At 40.1% G+C, this 21,665-nt stretch overlaps 1 protein-coding gene across 1 annotated transcript; it reads right to left on the minus strand.

Annotated features, from left to right (window-relative positions):
• Window positions 1–1,383: 1,383 nt before the first annotated feature.
• Window positions 1,384–5,060, minus strand: LOC140574135 (aquaporin-1-like). The gene is made up of 4 exons (XM_072693863.1): window positions 4,614–5,060; window positions 3,793–3,954; window positions 2,772–2,852; window positions 1,384–1,554 (listed from the first exon to the last, which is right to left on the minus strand). Exons 1-4 carry the CDS (start codon window positions 5,058–5,060, stop codon window positions 1,384–1,386), a joined length of 861 nt encoding a protein of 286 aa, XP_072549964.1.
• Window positions 5,061–21,665: the final 16,605 nt, after the last annotated feature.

The raw sequence follows: 21,665 nt of genomic DNA on the forward strand, positions 1-21,665 counted from the left end.
TATAATAGTAAGCATTGTTTTAAAACATTCACTCATAAGTTGGAAAAAACAACCTGTTTCAAATGAATTATTTTTGTGATGGCAAAAATACAATACATTAACATACAGTGCCTATACAAATTATTCACCCCATACATGTTTTCCTCTTTTATTACTTTTATAAATGGAAGCAGGAAGGGTCAATAAAAAAGTGTTTTGCACTGTGTCTCAGTAGGTGAGGATTTTCTCAGTTTGTGAGGTCTGCTCTAGGCAGATATGCCGTATTCCTTCCATTTCTTCCTTTTGATATTCATCCCCTGACGTATAGTGTTTAATAACAATCTCAGAGGCCTTCCCTCAAGGTCTTGTAGAGTGTTCTTTTGTCTTCATGGTGTATTTATGTAGTCAGGAATACTGATTAACCAGTTACTGGGCCTTCTAGACAGGTGTCTTTATACTACAATCACTTGAGACATATTTTCACTGCTCACAGATGATCTACGTTTCACTAATTGTAAAATAACTAGCACCAAATGTCTGGACATCTGTTGAATTAGTTCAGCCACTTTAAAGGGGTGAAAATCATATTACAGTTTTTAGTGCATTATTTAGTGCATTAAGCATCCGGGGGGGGGGGACTTCTTATAGGTACTGTAGATCTGCCTTTTCAGACAGTTTTACAGTTTTTTTTACAGTTGCCCTGCCCATTCATGCTGAAGTAGAGTGAATAAGGAGTGTTATAAAAAGCCAGACTGCTTTTCGAATGAGGCACAATGCAAGGCCAATCAGAGCATTAACATGTATGAGCAGGGCCGGCCCAAGGCATACTCGAATTACACGGCCGCTTAGGGCCCCAACACCACCAGGGAGCCCAAAGAGCACAAACCCAAGAGCACAAAGATATGATAATAATAGATATTGCGCAATATCTTTTCCCCCATGAATGATGAAGGATCTGGTGCTTAGGTGGTGGTATTGGGTATACAGGTTGGTCCCAAATGAAAATCTGCATAAACACTTGGTCCGGCCCTATATATTAGTCATGAAAACACAAAACAAACATACATACAGTAAATTCAAAATGTAGCCCATGGAAAACAATAGAAAATCACCTCTTGACTGTCTAGACTCCAGAAAAACACCTATAACACAGTCCTCTAGACTGAAGTACTTTGTTAGCTAAGTTGCCATTGGCGCCGGTTGCACTGTCCCACCACAAACCCTGAAGGATGGCTTAGTGTGTATGTTAATAAAAGTAATATATTATTTTTCCTTGATTTGTTGTTTACATTATTTCCACATAAGCATAAGCATTTTACTTTTTATTCATGTGGAAATAATGTAGATATTTAAAACAGGAAAATGTTGTGTATCGCTTTATTGTTTATTTAAGCTAAACTCCATCTAGATTTCTGTGTTGCTCTGAGGACTTGTGGGCTGTTTGGGGGGAGCAGTGAGGAAAACCTGCCGAAATTCCATGAGCCAGTCACTCAGGCCAGCCCAGCGGGGGTAGAGGAGCAGGTCATGCAGCAGCCAGGCCAGAATCGCTCCCACACACGGTCCTGCCCAGAACACCTTCCCCAAGACACAAACACCTTAATTAGAACTAGGTCTGGGTGGATATGGTAAAAATACCATATCATGATATTTAAAGACTTTTTTTCGTGATACACAATATTTATCACAATACAATTTATCACAATGTAATCACAGACTAAAAACATCAGTAGCTTATAAACTACTATTCAGAGATTTACACTCAACATCTGCTGAACTTTATCTAATGAAACCAGTCTAATTACACTGTTTGTAATGAAACCTGCAGCTAATCAGTGTTTATTAAGCACTAACAGTATCATCCAAATGCTTAGAAAAGTGTATTGTTATCACAATAACAAAATTGATCTTGATGCGATAAAATATCGTCACATTGCCCAGCTCTAATTACAACTCATAGCAGCTGGAATAATGGGCTAGAAGTCTATACATTATGATGACTGCATTTTTAATTATTGATGATGATGTATTTCTTGCAGATATCCTGAGAAAATGAACGCACATTTCAACTGAATATTCTTATAATACATGTACAACAATATGCTGTTAAATCAACACCTTCAGCTTTACAGTGCACCAACACCAATGCATTGTACACTCCTATAAATGGCTGAGCACTGTAGGAGACTGTGGGACTAAATCACCAATATCCTCCTAAATTTCATACATTTTAAAACCGTCAGGTTCATGATGTGTTTTTAAAGTGCAGAATTGTTCTCACCTCTGCTCTATATAAAACAAATGGACTTTATAGAAAACAATATAATAAAAACACTGTCCTCTAGACACAGTTGATGATTAAGGCCCAGTGTTTTCTTATAGTATGTTGCGCAGGGCTGTCAACTTTCAGGCACTGGCCATGAGGATCACACAATTAGCTCCACAATCTCAATCTCACACCACACTTATCAGTTATCCCTCACATATTTTCAACAGTCCCTCATTCCACCTTCCAAAACAACCTCTGGATGAATCTAATTACTGATACAGTTTCCTACGGCTGCTGCTCCGGGTTTCACCAAATAAACAAACGGGAACAGCAGTGGTGGAGTTCTGATGGCGTTCAGGAGAGCCCCCTGAGTCCCCTCCTCTTGCTAAGCCAGCCACCAACTGCTTGTTAGACGACGATTTGGGGCTGGACCAACCTGAGTCTCACTCCACTAAAACTGTAAAGGTTGGCAGCTCTAATGCTGTGCCATCAAGTGACCCTTGGATCCTGATGGACAGTTACTCACCCAGTGGTTTTCAAGGTTCAGAGTCAACACAGCTGGGCCAAATGACCTGGCTGGGTTCATTCCACATCCTGTGAAGCCAATCTGCCCACAAACAGAAAGAACACAGAGACCATGAAAAGAAGAAAACGACATAATATCATTTTCCGCACCACCTGTCTTCTGATGAAAGGTAAATGAAGAAAATCTAAACAGTCACTGGAATAATAGAGTTGATTGTGGTTCATATGTGAAATTCAGTTCATGATTTTTCCACAAAGTTCTTTCAACTATTTCAAAATAAACATTGACTGAACGACTCACTGAACGGTTGGGTGTATGGTTCTAGGTGATACAAAAATAGTTTCAAAAACAAACTGATCTACAAGAACACCCAAGCATTCCAGATTTAGTGTCCATCCAGCTCACAACACACAGCCATAGGGCAAAAAATGTGAACAGTCTGGGAGTGGTGGGAGGAATGGTTTGAGAAGCGCATATTCAACAGTTTTTCCATCATAAAGTAAACCCACTTAATCAAACAAAGAACAATTTAACCACTGAAATGATTATTTGAGTTGTAGAATGCTATTTGTTCACCTGCAGGTATGTACCTCTGCAGGTCCCTCATTTCAAAACTGCAGAGGAATCTCTCAAGGTGCTTTATGAAACCTTCAATAAACCTTAAAGCACCACCACACAAATAGAAGAACCTTAAAAGTGCCTAAAGAATCTTGTCCTTTTAACAGCGTAAACAGACACACATGTGGATACCAAGCTACCTTTTCCATGTGGGGCCTATATGGGTAGCCCAACTGAGAACCGGAAAATGTCCTTAGGTTCCACTTTGGCCCCACATATGGAAACACATATTAGTTTTAATAAAACTAAAAAATTGCTTGTCATCAAATGAAGTACTTTTTCTAGCTGAATGGATAAATCATTGTTTACAGTGTACTGCAAAATTGTGTACTCTAAAAAAAAGCTGCCAAAAAGATATACATCACTGTCAGACAGCTATTTCTACCACATTACACCACCTTACCGCAATGAGATGTCCCAGAGTGACGGACAGGCCCAGCGCGGCCGGGGCCAGTGAGAGGAAGGGTGATTTGGGATGAGTGACGGCCAGGACACAGAGCACGAGCTGGAACGTCACAGCCGCCTCCACTGAGAACGCCTGGTAGAGGTGCACTCCAGAGGCCAGCTGAGATTGGGCCGCAGAGAGAAGAAAGTAAGTGCTGCTTTATCTTTCATCAGCCGACACTTAATAGTCTCTTCAGTCTCTTCAGCTCGCTTTTACAGGACATTCCTCTCACTCATTTGGCAAAGAACTGCTACTCCTTTCGCTCCCTGTCAGTAGCCCAGTGTTATTCACTCAGGAACATGCTCATTTTTCCACCCTTTTCCAGCTGTTGCGGAGTCTGCCTTCATCTCCCACATTCTCAGGTCACAAACCTTTACTCTCTTCAGTAATTTGACAGCCCAATTTTTCCCTTTCCTCACCTGTCTTTCTCCATCACCTATTTTAACCTTTACCACTTTCTACCCTTTCACCGGCTCCCCATTTCTTTTTGGCAGGCCTGTTATTTTCCTCTCCTGAACCTGACCTCATCCTCTTCTCTCAATGCACTGATCAATAGGTTGCAACCAGAACACGTTTGTTCCTGAAAGAAGAATGCTCAAACTAAACGTGGCTGGTGCAGACCTTTCCAACACTGCCGTTATAGGCTGTCATATCTCATAACACCAGCTGTCAATCATACAGCACTATGTATAAAACAGTGTGTGTTATACGTATATACATACACACATACATACATAGAATTCTATGTAATTAACATTGTAAAATAAGCTGCTTCTTACCTCATTGATCCCCAACTTATCCCTGAGTGGGACAGGAGCTATGCATAGCAGCAGACCACATGCAGTAAGGGCCCCCAGTAGCTGTGCCCCAACATACAGGACAGCTTGCCATGGGCTTACCCTGAGACCCGCCACCAGGGCCAAAGTCACGGCCGGGTTCAGATGCACACCTCCCAGGCACACGCTAGTTAGAGCAATGGAGGCTCCGAAAGCCAGAGATACATGAAGAGGGTCCGGGTTGCACTCGTGTAGGGGTTCCATTGTCACCAGAGGGTCTGCAGTCACGGTATCCCAGGACTGAGGACGTAAATGTGGCCACAGAACTACAGATGAAAGGCTGGTGAATAGGAAAAGGGTGGTGCCCACAAACTCACGAAAAACATCGTGCAAGAAGGTAAGGCACCCCACGTCCTTCAGGATCAGACCAGGTGTGGACCGTAGCTTCATGATTGTTTCACGATCTTGTGTTCTTCTTGTTAAAGGTTAACGTGATGCCTGAAACAGTCTACTTATGCTGGAGAACTTCAGACTCTCAATGCAAACATCTCAAACTCTGAGCTCCATCAGCTTATAAATGTCCCCAAGCTTGTGACGCTGTCAGCATTGAGGTTCCCTTCGTTTTAGTCATTCTTTTTTTACGCAGCAGGTCTTTCCAGCATCCCAAGAGAAAGGTTACATTGTAATTGGGCGCTAAACGGAGGTGGAGAGATAGTAATTCAGTCAGCACATGTTTCGAATCTCAAATAGTCAAACCTCTCTCTGTATGCTAAATGTCGAGCTAGGTGTCCTCTTTCCAGTTCCCTTTCTCTTTCCCTATCAGTGACCCGCATCCCTATCGGGTTTTCACCATTGAGTGGGTCGACTTCGAGGGTCTGTACCAATTTACTGCCGTTCTCAAAGAGTGCTCTCTCTTTTCTGTGAGATAATGAGGCCTGAGAAGGATTAAGAGGTGTCAAACATCTAATGTTCGTTTTAGTAGCTCGGATTGAAAAAGACAAGATCCTGCTGGGCGATAAAGTTGTGAGTGGAGCCATAGTTTGGCTAACATTTCAGATCAGACTTCCCCGACAACAAGCAACAAGTTGGATGAGGAACACAAATGAAGACGAATGGGCCTGAAAGCTGGAGAAAACACTCAAGCTCAGTGGAATGCGTATAGTACATTCTGCAAATGCCATGGGATAATTACAGGTTTGGGCTGCAAAAATGGGCTGATTTTCAGCAAGTGACTAAGAATCGCTTAAGTCACTGATGGTGAGCATGTGACTAAAACGTTCCCAGTGTAGAGTGGACCATACCAGCTGAACTGTATATATTCTGACCAAGAACTCATACTCATACATCATATGAGTTGTGATGGGAATAATCAAATAAAAAAAAAAATAATAATAATAAATAAAATAATTGTATTGATCTTTGGCAACACCTAACACCATGCTGTTTAATAGAAGGTACTAAGCATCTGAAGCAGCTGAAGGAACAGATGCACTCCCAGTATAATCAGTGTTCCAAACCTCACAAGTCTGTCAAAATGCAAGCCTTGCCAAACTGCCAGGTCTAATTTTTTTTACTGGCAAGAGTAAGTGAAGCATGCACTCCCTAGAGATCCAGTCACACCAGACACTCTCACTTTCTATACATTTTAAATAGTGATTTACTACATTAGATATCCATCCATCTTCTACTCTGCCTCCTCTTGGTCAGGGTTGTGGTGGGTCCACAGCCTATTCGGAATCATTGCACACAAGGCAGGACTACCTCCAGGACAGGGAGCTAGTCCATCGCTATGGCAAAGCCGTAAAGCTTTTAGTTAGGAATTCAATTTACACATGTGAAAATGCCAATTCAGTTTTAGTATCAAGATTTTAATGATTGATATCAAAAGCTAAAATATTGATGTATAAAACGTATTTTAATTTGGACTGATATTTGTATAATTTTTATAAATTTTGATATAAACATTACATTCTTTTCTATAGACTTCTACACTTGCAGTGTTGTTAGTCCTAGAACAGATTTTTGACGGTGTCGCTCGTTCTTGATTCATCAATCTATTTCGTTATTTATGATGTATTTATTTATTCAGTTTTCTTTGTTTATTCATTAATTTTCTCATTTATTCTTTCATTTTATTCTTAGTTGGTATTTAGTCTTGTTTTATCTATGTCTGTTCCCCCACAGTGAAAAGAGAATAAATACCTCAGGTTTAATTCGGCTTCGCAAATCAATTGACTTCACAATTCCAAGAATGAGGCTTTTGAGCAGCATAAAGGGCCAGTTACAGTAATTTTATTAAACTTTTATTGGCAACAAAAGACCTTTTTATATTTCTTATTCTTGCACTATATAATCTGCTATTCTGTCCACTCAGTCTGTCCAAGCGGGGTCAACACCACTGCCTATAGAGTACCGGCTGCTTCTTTCAACACAGAAAAGAAAAAGAATGGTCATACAATGGTCATACAGTTAAAGACTAAGGTCACACAGCAGATCCAAGGTTAATATCTGAAATGTTGATATGGTGTATGTGATCATGAAGCACTATTACATTACCAACTTCTGACAAGCAATGAGAGAGGATGTGGACCAAGGACACTTAAAGGTTAAAATGTATGGAGTGGAGGAGGGGGAGGACTAAAGGGGAGTCTTGTGTAACTGTAGTACTGCTGGATGAATGACTGTATTGTGTAGAAAACAAAGGGGAAACAGCCTCTCACTCTGCTGAAGAATTTGCCTTGTGTACATGTTGGTCGTAAGGCATAATCTATAGCTTCATTATCATGCATCTGAAGCCAGCTATTTTTTGTCTACTGCAGTCTTTATTTGAATGATGCACATACAGAGAATATGTGGGCCAGATGTAGTGTGATATACCCTGCATGCATTATTAACACATACTCTATGTCTAATACATATAACATATCAACAGATTAAGCCAAAACATTATGATTGCCTGCCTTATATGCTGTTGTTCCTCCATGTGCAGCCAAAACAACTCCAGCTTGTCAAGGCATGGACTCTACAAGTACTCTGAAGGTGTTTGGAATTATCAGGCACCAAGACATGCCAGCTCCTTCCCTATGTTAGGAAGAGGAGCCGTCATAGACAGGGTTTGTTCTTCCACCACTATGTTGGGACATAGAGCCATCCCGGATCAGACATGTTCTTCCAGCACATCCCACAGATGCACAATCAGATGAGGATCTGGAGAATGTGGTGGCTAAGGCAACACCCTTTTTAGATGTTTAGAACGGTTGCACATGTCAAATGGATGTCCACCTGGATGCCTGCAGAACGCTGCTCAAAGAATCACCTTCCCTCCACAGGCTTGTCACAGTGCATCCTGGTGCAATCACTTCTCTGGGTGAATGGTGCACATGCACCCAGCCATCCATCCACCTGAAACTCATTTGACCAAATGACCTTTTCCCATCGCTCCAAGGTCCAGTTCCAATGTTCAAATGCCTGCTGTTTTTATGTATAATGGACAATATACCACATAAAAATAAAAATAAAATAAAATAAAATAAAATACTACTACTACTACTACTACTACTAAGATATACTATAGATAGATAGATAGATAGATAGATAGATGGACCTGGTGTAAACAGGGTCTTATATGATTTAATATGATTTAATATGATTTATAAGAATGATTTACCCAATTTTGATTACATTTACCTGTCATTTCAAATCTGATTATTACTTATTTTTTATTATTTACTAGATTACAAAAAGTCCAATTTAACATTTGCTAAAAGAAATGATTTACAAAATCAGGTCCAAAAATGTTTTCCACACACACATACACTGGTGTAAACACATTACACACAGTCTGTGGTGCAGCAGAGGACGAGGCAGTGCCAGTATGCTTTCTGTCCTTTTGGGAACTGCTGAAAAAGCTGGCGGTGCTCTCCAGCCTTTCAGTACACCAGTGCTGACCCATTTCTTGGAAGTTGTGGAAATGTGAGGCATCCTGCTAATGGCTAGCAAACAATCCACAGGTCCCTCAGGTATAGCCAAAAGTGCCTGTCGCTGACATCTGAGCAAATGCTTGACATTGGGAGAGGAACTTGGTGGAAGGTCTAAGCAATTCTACCTCGGAGTCTCAGTATTTTTAGTCAGTTTCCGAAATTCAAGCGGCAGTTATTGAGCGCCGGTAGACTGTCTGTCGGTAGACAGCGCTCTGTAATTACTTACCAGATTATCTCTTATCTTGAATTGCAGCCCACTATGACAAATATGTGATGTATGTACTCTTAAAAGGAGTCCTAGAATGAAAAGCTGTATTTTCCTTGATACGTTGAATAATGAAAGTTACGATACATGGAAGTTACATACCGTGAACCTCAAACACTTGTGTTCTCCTTAAAAAGAAAATCCTGCATGACCAAACAGAGCTGTAAAAAAAGGGGCCTATTCCAAAACTTGTTATATTTACACACCAATATTTACATATTTAAACAAATATGTATGAGCACCACTCAGAGCTGGTAAAACGGAAAAACATGATGGTGAATATTGTGTTCACCCCTGCCTGTCCATGCCAGTTACTACATGAACCATGTACCAGTATCTGCAGAAGGGGAGCCCAAACTCAGCACACAGCGAAATAACAGTTGTAGGGGCAAACAGGGATCCACACTAGGCTAAAAGCTAACACTTGCCGACCAGCTTTTACCATCTCTTCTCTCCATTGTCAAAGCAAACTAGGTCTTCCTCAGCTGAACCAAACTGGAACTTAACACATCTAAACACAGGAGGAAAGCTTATGTGTACCCTTAAGACTCAAGAAAGCTAAACCCAGGGAAGCAAGTAAGGAGCAAGGCTGAAAGCTAACTGGCTACAACCTCTTCAGCTTGCTAACAGCACATCACATGACACAGAGGACACAACAAGAGGCCAGTAACACTCTGGCATACAGCATATGCAACTTCTGAGGGCCGCCATGGTGCCGTAAAGCCCTCCAACAACAGAAATTCAGCGCAAAATAACAGGGTGGTTAACAGGCTTAACATACTTACTGTTAAACAACATCAACATCAAGAACAACTTAAAATACTCTGTAAATGCCATTTTGTCTCCTAAAGAATCTTTAAATTGACGATTCTTCAAATAATCACATTTGTAAATGTTTTTTTTTTTTAAATATGAAGTTTTAGAACCTTTATGTAATGTAAAGGTTCTGTGCCGACTAACGTTTTATTTCCAGATCTGTAAGTTCAAGCCGAGAAAAGTTCTCTTTAGCACTTAAAGTTCTACAGGTAGTAAACGGCCTGTGGTCTTATTCTCCACACTCTCTCTTTTGCCTATGTTCAGTCTCAGAGGTGTACAGTGTCCCGACTCATTCCAAGTCCAATCAAAGAAAGCCAGTCTGCACTGGAAGATTACACTTCCCTCAAGGAACACAAAATGTTAAAGGAGGTACAGAGCATACATAATGTTTAATTAGACTGGGGCCAAAATTCAATTTTTGATTTTCAATTATTTTCACTGCTCACTAGAGAGAGGCCTACAACGTGTGTGATTAAGGAGCGAGTAAGTTCCACATTGAGAAGGTGGTGTTGATCTCAGAAACCAGACTTTCCCTGTACAGGAGAGAAAGACAATCTGGTCCAGATGCAGGTCACCTGTAGCTCATTTGGTTTCAAATGCAGTGTTTAGCGAGTAGCATGGGTATAAATCATGCTGTGATCGAAAGCCATTCCGTCCAGTTTCTCACCAAAATCTGTCTGCCCTCAGAGAAAACACTGTTAGCATCTCTGGTTGTTTGCAGACCTATGCTGTAATACATGGGTCACTCAGGGACGTGTTAGGCCAGATTTTTTTGTTAGAGAGGTTCTGGACAGTTCTGTCTGTGTAAGACTACCTGGAGCCAACATCACCCCCAACTGTCTGAGGTATTGTTCGGGAGTTGTATTTCAGCATTATTAATTATTAATCCAAGGTTAAAATCTCTTCTTCAAGGGCGTGTGATTAAAAAAGAACTGAACGAGCCGAAGAACTATATCAGTTCTCAGTGTAGTTAAATATCGCTTTAGTTTGGAATAAAGAGACTTAAAGGACCATTTTTAATAAACAAGAAAAAGTTTTAGAACAGGCCGTTCTATTCCATTAAAGGAAACTGAGCTGCAGAATCAGCCCATTTAGATTTCTTTATGGTTATGATGTTACAACCACAAATACAGTACTGTTAAAAGGTTTTAGGCACCTGATCTGGACAGTAGGAATTCATTTGCTCAGTAATCCACTAATATTAGAATAAATACAAACAATATTCACACAGAAAGTAGTGGTTTTACATTACTATGTTAAGTAAAACATCTCCAAAGCTCTCTTCATGGGAGTCTAGTGTTATTTATAGTGATCATCTGGCACCTGATTTGGTAAATTAGTGCTTAATGATGGTAAATCAGGTGAGCTGGTGATGGAATTGAACACATCCATGCTGTGCTGGCTGGAGCGTCCAGGAGAAACCTGGAATTGAACCTTGTTCTTCAGACTAGCTCACAAGATCTCAACTTCTTTCTTCGAAATGAGAAATTTATGTTCCTTTTTGCTGTATTTATGTTTACCTGCATCTGTTCTAATGTGACCCTTACAGTAAAAACTCTCTTACAGCTGTAGTATATTCATTGACTTTGCAGATGTAGAAAAGAAAGGGGGTCCCGTTTCTTGACCAAATATACACAAATTGAACAGACATAAGATGCTGTTTAGATTTGGACATCCCGTTGGGCAGACGTGTCAGTGAGTTAAACGCTGTCCAGAAGTGACCATGGACCACTTAGGTAATGGGGGAGCTAATGGCTGTTCCCTATGGATGAAATGTAAACATTCCATATATGGCAACATTCCAACAGAATGTGGCGTGAAATAAGGTATAAAAACTCAAGGTATTCCTAAGTCGGAGAGAGAGAGACCGAAGGGCACCCAGAATTGGCAGACTCTCTCCACACTGTCTTTCGATTGCAATAAAATATATTATTGTTACAATTAAAGACGGTGGCTACAGACTCTCCTTTTTGAATAACAAGTCCATCTCCAGAAGAAGACGAACCGAGACGACAAATTTTGGCGCCCGAACAGGGACCCAGCTGTGACTTCCGGCGGCACCAGACGGTACCACGTGGAAAACTTTTGCTCGTGAGCCAACAATACACGGTGAGCACTTTTCTCACTATTCGAGCTTGGGTTTCCGCGTCATGCTGAGATGTGTGCAGTGAGGCTGCACTGGCGTGCAATTGTAAAATTTGAGGTTGTGACATTATTTGGGAGGAGACTCTGTTCTAAATTTGGGTCGTTTGTGGGTTGTGCCACCACAATACGGGGGTGTAAGGAATGAGAAAATACGTAGGAACAAGAGTAATGACAAGGTATAAGGAATAAGTGAGGAACACAAAAGGGGTGTTGTTGAAAAAGCAGTGAGTAACATTGATAAGGCCATGTTAATTTGCGCCACGCAGGCTTTGAGAGCTAGGGCCCTTGTCTCTCTTAGGATTGTAAGACGTGAGCAGGTTCAGGTTGCAGTGTGAAAGTTAGCTTAACAGGGTGATATAAGAGAAATATGGGGGTTTTTTAAGAGAAGAAACATGGGGTGTTATAGAAGAAGACAAGTACTATGGGATGTTACGGAAAAAACAAAGAGAAATATGGGGTGTTGTAGAAGAAAAAGAGAAATATGGGAAGTTTAAGAGAAGAAAAGAAGGGGTGTTACAAGAGAAAAGACGGGGTGTTACAAGAGAAAAGAAGGGGTTTTTAGAGTAAAAAGGGTAATACAAGAGAAAAGAGAAAAGAAGGGGTTTTTAGAGTAAAAAGGGTAATACAAGAGAAAAGAGAAAAGAAGGGGTTTTTAGAGTAAAAAGGGTAATACAAGAGAAAAAAGAAAAGAGGGGTGAGTACTTATCTAAGTGTCAGAAGTAAAGAGAAAAGGGTATAGTGCACAGAAGAGAAGACTTAAGGGTTAGCATAAAACAGTCGACTTGGGGTGTGTGTGTGTGTGTGTGCGCGTGCCCAGGGATTTATGTGTGTGTGTCAGTCTGTGTGTGGAGGCTGAGGGGCTGGTACCCTCCTCCCTTTCTTTGTCATGTTTTGTCTGGGTTAAAAAGGGGTATGTTTGGTAAGAGGAGAGTAATTCACAAACTCTCCATAATGTTGGCTTTTATTGAAAAAAAAAAAAAAAAAAAAAAAAAACATGCATATGGTCAAATACCCGATCTCGTTGGCTTTCTGAGATCCTATGCCTTGCAGGAGGTCTCTTCTGACAAAAGTATGGGGCCTGAGAGTCACTCCTTACGGGGAGGAGGAGCTGTATTTGAGGCTGTGCACCAGAAGCAATAAAAGCCAGATTAATTGAGATTATGAAAAGATTTAAAGGGGACATGCAATTTAAATTAATTCTGATATTGTTTCAGACCATGTGTACCTTTGTGGGAGGTTGTAAATTTAAAGGAAAATATGGGGGCCCATAGAGAGAGGAAATAAAAAAAAAAAAAAAAGGAGTGAATGTTATGTGTTGTATGTCTAGTTTGTTATGTGTTGTATGTCTAGTTTGTGTTATTGTTTAATGGCAAATGATAGATAAAGGGATCCCATAAACATAGTTAAGTGATAATGATTGTAGAACAGTAGTGTTAAATAAATAGGTTTCTCAGATGTGTGGGTTGGAATGAGGTATAGGAAAATTAATGAGCCCTGTCTGGAAAACAGAGAGGGAGATAGGTAAGGGTAAAATTTCATAAACCACCAAAACAGCCCATATTGGCACCAGGTCATGTACAGTACAAGAATACTGTTAATAAGTCCTGTGATTGTCGTGTGGATCCTGGAAAGTGGGTTTTTTTTTTAAAAGTGTAATTTCAACCTACCATCTGAGAGACAAATTTAAATCAATTCAAAGTTACTTATATATATATATATATATATATATATATGTGTATATATGTGCATGTAGAAGAGGTGATATTAGTAGTATGTCTAATTTGAAGGAAAGTTTATATATGGTTGAGATGAGTAGTATTGGTCAGCAATGTAGGAGAATAGTCTCTGGTATGCTACTGTTGAGAAGGAATAAATGAAATTAATACTGATTGTAGAATGTTGATATAATATGATAGCCATAATGTGAGATAAGTAGAGGAGTGTATTAAATATACACTTTGTGTTTGCATATAACTATATAAAGGCGAGTGGTTACTAAAGGAATTTAGTAGTAGGTTTGTGATTCTGTGTTTTGCAATGGCTAAGGCGTGGCTGAGCGCCAGATGTGTAATGCAGTGTTAATGACAAGATATGCAGGAGCACAGGGGCCTGGCGGAGTGAGATTTTTCCTATGAGGAGAAATGATGGTTCATGGTTAAGAGTTTGGTTGTGGTCATATGAGATAATATATTATAATAATAATATTAGTCTTGTTAAATATGTGTTCATAAGAAGTATGACTAGAGAATAGTAATAGTAGAATGGTTGGTTTGTATGGGTTAAAAGATGTCTACGGTTGTTGTTTTTCCTGTGTTGAAATGGGTCCAGTGATGTTCTTGGTATGGCTTGTGTTGAAGAATAGACTATTATAGTGCTTCTAGCCAACTGTCTTTGGGATTATTATAATGGAGGTGGTGATTTTCTTGATGTTCTGTGGCAGTGAGTGCAGTGAGTGTGTGGCTTGGAATGCTGGTTATGCTTTGAGAATGCATTAAACCTAAGTGATTATTAGACCCAGTATGAACTGTTATGCAAATTGTTCAGGGTGCAGACCATTATGATGATAATGTTGTTTTACTAGTATCACTCATGTTGGTAGTTACCTTACACAGGGTTACTTTATGAGAGGAACTAGTGAGCCTCAATGGGTTAAATTAGTTTTTCTGTTTTGTTGGTATTTCTCTCCCTTTTTGCACAGCGGGAGAAAGGGGACTATCCACCATACATACTAGTGTGAAGATAGGCTTTGCACACATATGTTTCTGGTTGACCTATGACCCCTGGCTAAGGGAGAGTCAGGCATGTCAACATAAATATACACTTGGGCTTAAGAAGGTGAAGAGTGTTAAATTGGTTTTAAGCGGAATAGTCTATGTTATGATGATAGTTGAGAAACTATGTTGGCAGTAGGCCAAGAGTCCCTTGGGGATATGAAGAATGGTTCAAGATGGTATTTTAGTATGTAGGAACAGAAGGAAGATGTATGGAAAGTGGATGGAACTAGGATGGAAAATGTATGTTTACAGTGAATTGTTATGGACCTTGAGAGTTTATGACAATATTAACTCTGGCGTGATTCTCCTTTTCTCTTTTATGGGATGTGAGATGAGGCAGGAAAGAAGGTTTGAGAACATTGAGGTTAGGGATGTCCCAGAAACAGCAGGAATCATTTCAGGGGAGTGTGAAGCACCAAAGGGTGCTGAGGGCACTGATTCCTCTACAGGGGAAGTCAGAGAGTCAAATAGAAATCCAAGACCAGTTCGAAAAAGGGTCAAACCTAAACGATACGAAGATTGAGTTAAATGTATTAGTGGGAAATTCCACTTTATTAACATTAAATATTACTAAAGGCATAAATGTGTCACATGCACCAGAATTAGCTATACAGGTGATTCCAGTAACAGTAACTCCTGTGCAGTTGGTAATTACAGCCAAACTAGGTAGATCGGTTCTTCTTCCATGTAGGTGTGGGAGATTTAATACTGGAGGTAATGATCCCCCTGAGTGGAGAAATAGTTATGGTGAAGAGATTGTATTAGCAGGACCTACAGTTGATATGGTGCCTTACAATCAAAGAAAGTATGTTCTATCCAATGACATGAGGTGGTTTAGAGTTAAATATGATTGTTCAATTCTTATGCGTAATATTACATGGGAAGATCAAGGGGAGTATACATGTACTTACTTTGAGCCAGAGTTCAGCTTTGTACCAGTGCAAAAAGTGTGGAAACAGGAGTATGTAACTCGTAAGATGATAGTTACCATTAAAAACTCAAGCATGACGGAGAGCTCCATAGGGGATAAAGGGGACCAGGAACAATTTCCTATAGTAACCATCTCAGGGGTAAAAACTGTACCAAGGCAGGTTACAACTGTAGCTCCAGAAACAACCACAAGTATTAATGTTACGAGTCAGGTTACTACTATAATCATAAATAATACAGAACCTATAAGAACCACAATAATGATAAAAACGCCTGTAGGTGTTATTTTAGGAAATAGAGCTAGTGAGAATATAGCAAGCTCAACTGCAGTGAATGATACAGGGATAACAACACCAGTAATGGAAGTAGCAAAAGTGACCCAGCCATCTAATATGACATTAGTAACACTGCAAGATGAAGTAAATAAAACTGAGAAATTGTTAGTAACCATAGCACGGGGTGAGAGCAATATTGATGAGAGTGTTAGAGATAGAGTGGTAGAAAGTGAAGTAAGTAGAGATGTAATGATGCATGAACCTTCTACCAAGGTGACAAATGTATTACAGGACTTAGACTGGATTCCAGGTGATGTGATAGATCAGAATCGAGCACTGAAAAAGAGAGAAGCTAAGTGGAAGGCATATGGATTTGATTCATCTGTGTTGCAAATATCAGACCCGTGGGCAGCCAGGAATTTATGGTTTCAGCAGATAACACATTCTGTAAGAACAAGCAAACAAATTAGTGGTCCATGTGTGGTTAAAGTCCCGACACCAGGTACTTGGCCTTCTATTTTGGAAACAGTCCCTGAACCTTTAAGTACAGAATGTCAGTATTATGCATTATCATGGCTGTTCTACAAACAGCAGGCAGCATATGATATATGGATGGCTACATCAGTGGGTTTGTTTAGACCTGGAGAGAAGTGTAGTTGGATGAGGCAATTACCATATGTAAACATAATTGATCAGCATGAACATGTACAGACAGCAGTTCCTGGTTCAATGGACGTAAAGGCAGTAAAGGCTAAAGGTTGTTTTTGTTCTAATAATACTCATGGTGGGTCTGGAACGTTCATGGGAATTTCAGATTGTGACAGCTATATGATATATTTGGATAATAAACATAAAAATAGGGATGGTTTGTTTGAAGTGGTGTTCCGGCTACCATGTGGCCAGAATAAAATAGTGATGGTGCATCATGAAACATTGCCAGGTAATGTGACCCTAGGAAATTTTAAAGATCTTTGGTGGGTTTGTGATGATAAGGCATATATATTTTTGCCATATGGGTGGACAGGATGTTGTTATTTGGCAACATTAAAATTGCCATATGAAGTATACACTATTGAGAAAGGTGAAGCACCTGATGACACCCAAGCTAAGGTAATTCCTGGGTATAGACATAAAAGGGAAATGGCTCAATTTCATAATTTAGAGGCCTATCACTGGAGGATAAGTATAGGAGAAAAATGGGGAATAGGCTTATTTCCATGGTACGGTGTGACCTTCCTAGCAGACCATATTGATAACATCACTTACACCTTACAGGGATTTGCTAATGAGACTATTAGAGGGTTTGAATATTTATCAAATACTCAGAAGAGTCACAGATTGACGTTATTAAAGCATGATATGGCTCTTGATTACATTCTGGCTAAGCAAGGGGGGTTATGTGTAGCTCTTAATTTAACAGGAGATGCTTGTTATACTTTAATCCCTGATAATTCTGATAATATGACTAATGTAATAGGGGCACTAAAAAAGATAAGAGAGGCATTTGGCCCATCTCAAGGAGCAGGATGGTCTGTGAATGCATGGTTGCTGGAAAGATTAGGACCAATGGGAACATTGTTGGCTCAGTTGTTTGGTGCTGCGCTTTTGTCGCTATGTGTAATGTTCTGTTGTTGCACACTGATATTGACTTTTGCTAAGGCAATGATTTTAAGATGGGTTGGAATTGTAATGCCGGGGGAACAAATGCAACTGCCATTATTACCTAGGACAGATTCAGAAGAAGATGAGGGATTAGTATTAGAAGGTGATTTGGTGGATAAATATCCATTCTGAGTATCTATTTGGATTATGACTTTAATTTAATGAATCAAGTCTTTTATCATAAGTTATAACACCTATGTTATATTACCACAGATTATGCAAAAGGGGATTTAAGTACATGATAGTATGGCTGAAAAGGGTGGCTTGAAAGATGATTTTCTGAGTAGTAATAGTTTGACACGTATAATACTATTGTTGTGAAATCTGCATTTGATGTTTTGAAGAAAAGATATTGGCTGTTGTTTCTATCTTTCCCTTCAGACTAGCGTGGGGAGTACCATTGTGGGGGACTGGTATTCAGAGATCCCAAGAGGCAGAAAAGGGGTCAGATGTTGATGGACATTACTAATCGAGAGATCTGAAGATCTTTTGAACAAGGACATTGTAAATTCATCTATCCCGACTCACCATCAAGGAACACTCACCATCAAGGAACACCGTTGTTGATGAACTCCAATGTGCCACATTTAAATTTGTCAATTATTACTGTCTGTACTCTAAATACACTACATGTATAAATAGTAGTTTTGATATGTATAATCTATTGATATTATTTTGTAAATGAGTTGTAAGATGATGTATTTTATTGTGAGTAAGCACAGCGTGACCCCAGGGGTTTTGATTTTTTCTCGATACTAGGGTCAGTAATGGTAGGCAGGGACAGGTGTATTGGAAGGTCCGATGGGTCGACCAGCCTGAAAGTACACATTATGTTTGGTTTAATGGGGTTCAAAATGTATTTACTCACACTAGAAGATGTCCATATTCAATATATATATCAATGAGACATTCCTTCTTTTTACATTGGCCTGGAGTACAGTATGTGGTCGCCTGGGGCAGAGGGACCGTGAGAGAGTTTTTCCTGTCTTGGATGATTGAGGGATATTAAAAGTGAGATAGCTGCCTGGCAGGTTTTCGCTCTCACATTCTGGGAAATAAGTGTTAAAAAAGGCAAACATAGAAGGAATAGGTCTTTAGAAGCACATGTAACCATGTGTGTGATGCTCTTTTATTTTATTGAGCCTCTGATTAGGCTCAAAGGGGGCAAATGTAGTATATTCATTGACTTTGCAGATGTAGAAAAGAAAGGGGGTCCCGTTTCTTGACCAAATATACACAAATTGAACAGACATAAGATGCTGTTTAGATTTGGACATCCCGTTGGGCAGACGTGTCAGTGAGTTAAACGCTGTCCAGAAGTGACCATGGACCACTTAGGTAATGGGGGAGCTAATGGCTGTTCCCTATGGATGAAATGTAAACATTCCATATATGGCAACATTCCAACAGAATGTGGCGTGAAATAAGGTATAAAAACTCAAGGTATTCCTAAGTCGGAGAGAGAGAGACCGAAGGGCACCCAGAATTGGCAGACTCTCTCCACACTGTCTTTCGATTGCAATAAAATATATTATTGTTACAATTAAAGACGGTGGCTACAGACTCTCCTTTTTGAATAACAAGTCCATCTCCAGAAGAAGACGAACCGAGACGACACAGCTGAGAGAAACGGTTACAAATGATGTTCATAGGTGGTTAACACTTAGCACTGTACTGTATATTTACATATGATTGGGCCTACATTAATTTAGCCCACCCATTCATATTCAAGTAGGAGAACAATGTTATGGCAGACAGTCTGAAGCAGATTGTGGAGTGGAGGATGTGGTGGAAAATGAGGAAACAGTGTGCTCTGCCTGAAGGTTGGCAAATGTATTATTGCACAGCCTTCCAAGGGTTTCATAAGGAGGGGCTGAAATATATTTTTGCAACATCCCTGAGGATTTTAGCCCAAGTCCAAAAGTTTGTTCCATACATTTCAGTCTGGACTGTTTTTTTTTTTTTTTTTTTTTAAGAAGAAGAAGCAGCCAGCTGGGTCCAAAACGCACAGTAACAAGTACAGCTTGCTTAATTTTAAATGGAAAAAGTAGGGATGTAAAATGGTCTGACTATGGCAGTTTTGGTATGCTTACAAAGTAAACTTCGGGGGGTACAGATCTTACAGACCCTGCTGACAGAGCTGTTGGAGGCTGGGTTAGGGAGACAGCTAGTTAGCCATCTGCTCGCCCTCCACCCAACTCCTGACTCTGATGATCGAAGGCGATGACACATCAGTTCTCACACTCTGGCTTTCCGGATGTCACTCAACCCCTGTAGAAGTGCAAGGCATGATGAACTGGCAGATATCTGTGGTTTGCTGACTGTTATTTGACCTTGACTCTCTTTCACACACTGCCAGTAGCACTCAAACACTCCGACGTTTCTTTATTACATAGGTGCTATTTTGAGCGACTGGATGAAAATATGCTTGAGAATATGCTTGAGTGTTTGTTGATAGTAATTACCCTGGCCGATGCCAAACATAATAGAGTAATTCAATCAGAACATGGTGGCTGATATGAAAGAAAAGTCTCAAGGGCAAAGAGTAAGACCATGAAAAACAAATAGTGTGGAGTTGAGAGGTTCTTGTTTTGTAAAATGACACGTTTTGTCCCATGATAAAATATCTCAGAACTTTATCCTGATGTTTCTACTAAAAAATTCTTAAAAATCATGTAGAACTGCATGTTGCACGATTCAAACATCATAGGAGGAACAAGTCTAACATCATTTGTTGTTTCAGACTCTTCTCACAAGGTGGCAACATTGCTGTGTTCCTCAAGCCCCATGAGTTAAGAGAGAATCCACAGCCTTGCCCACCACCACAGCCAGTCTTCTCAAATCTAAAGTACACAAACCATCCAGAATGAATAACACTGACAAGTGTCTTCCCCCTCCATCTTCACGAAGTGTTCTAGGATTGATATTTCTAAAGAGAGCAGATAAATTTGATGAGGACAGATCTGACAACAACTTCAGGGATTGTGAATGTGCTTTCTCCCATCAGGTCTGTGGATGATTTATGTAAAAAATTCAGAAGATTACAAGATTACAGAGCTCGGCTGCATAAAGACATCTGCCGTCATTAACACTCGAGGAGTCTCGCTCTTCTCACCTGGGAGAAGATGGTTAAGATGTCCTGGATCAGTCAGAGGATCAGTCTGTAACAGAACACACACTAAAAAAGTGTTTTTATTTTATGCAAATGAGTACTTAATTTCCACATGGCTTAGAATACACAGATTAGCCATAACATTAAAACCACTGACAGGTGAGGTCAATAACACTGTGGTTATCTTTATTTACAATGGCATGTGTCAAGGGGTGGGATATACATATTAGGCAGCACATGAGCAGTCAAAAAAAGGGCAAGCATAAGAATCTCAGACACTTTGATAAGGGCCGAATTGTGATGGCTAGACGACTGGGTCAGAACATCTCCAAAACACCAAGCAGGTCTTGTGGGGTGTCCCAAATATGCAGGTGCCAGATACCACAGGACATCTTCAGAGGTCTTGAGGAGTCCATGCCTCAATGGGTTAGGTTTTTTAGTTTTTAACATTTGCTAAAAGAAATGATTTACAAAATCAGGTCCAAAAATGTTTTCCACACACACATACACTGGTGTAAACACATTACACACAGTCTGTGGTGCAGCAGAGGACGAGGCAGTGCCAGTATGCTTTCTGTCCTTTTGGGAACTGCTGAAAAAGCTGGCGGTGCTCTCCAGCCTTTCAGTACACCAGTGCTGACCCATTTCTTGGAAGTTGTGGAAATGTGAGGCATCCTGCTAATGGCTAGCAAACAATCCACAGGTCCCTCAGGTATAGCCAAAAGTGCCTGTCGCTGACATCTGAGCAAATGCTTGACATTGGGAGAGGAACTTGGTGGAAGGTCTAAGCAATTCTACCTCGGAGTCTCAGTATTTTTAGTCAGTTTCCGAAATTCAAGCGGCAGTTATTGAGCGCCGGTAGACTGTCTGTCGGTAGACAGCGCTCTGTAATTACTTACCAGATTATCTCTTATCTTGAATTGCAGCCCACTATGACAAATATGTGATGTATGTACTCTTAAAAGGAGTCCTAGAATGAAAAGCTGTATTTTCCTTGATACGTTGAATAATGAAAGTTACGATACATGGAAGTTACATACCGTGAACCTCAAACACTTGTGTTCTCCTTAAAAAGAAAATCCTGCATGACCAAACA

This window comes from Salminus brasiliensis, chromosome 12 (genome assembly GCF_030463535.1).
Source record: "Salminus brasiliensis chromosome 12, fSalBra1.hap2, whole genome shotgun sequence".
Taxonomy (NCBI): domain Eukaryota; kingdom Metazoa; phylum Chordata; class Actinopteri; order Characiformes; family Bryconidae; genus Salminus; species Salminus brasiliensis.

Coding starts and splice junctions, on each gene's coding strand:
- LOC140574135 (XM_072693863.1), bottom strand. CDS start 5,060: ATGAAGCTACGGTCCACACCTGGTCTGATCCTGAAGGACGTGGGGTGC. Junction 3,955..4,613: donor ATAAGTTGGGGATCAATGAG/GTAAGAAGCAGC, acceptor GCCCAATCTCAG/CTGGCCTCTGGAGTGCACCT. Junction 2,853..3,792: donor CTCTGGGACATCTCATTGCG/GTAAGGTGGTGT, acceptor GTTTGTGGGCAG/ATTGGCTTCACAGGATGTGG.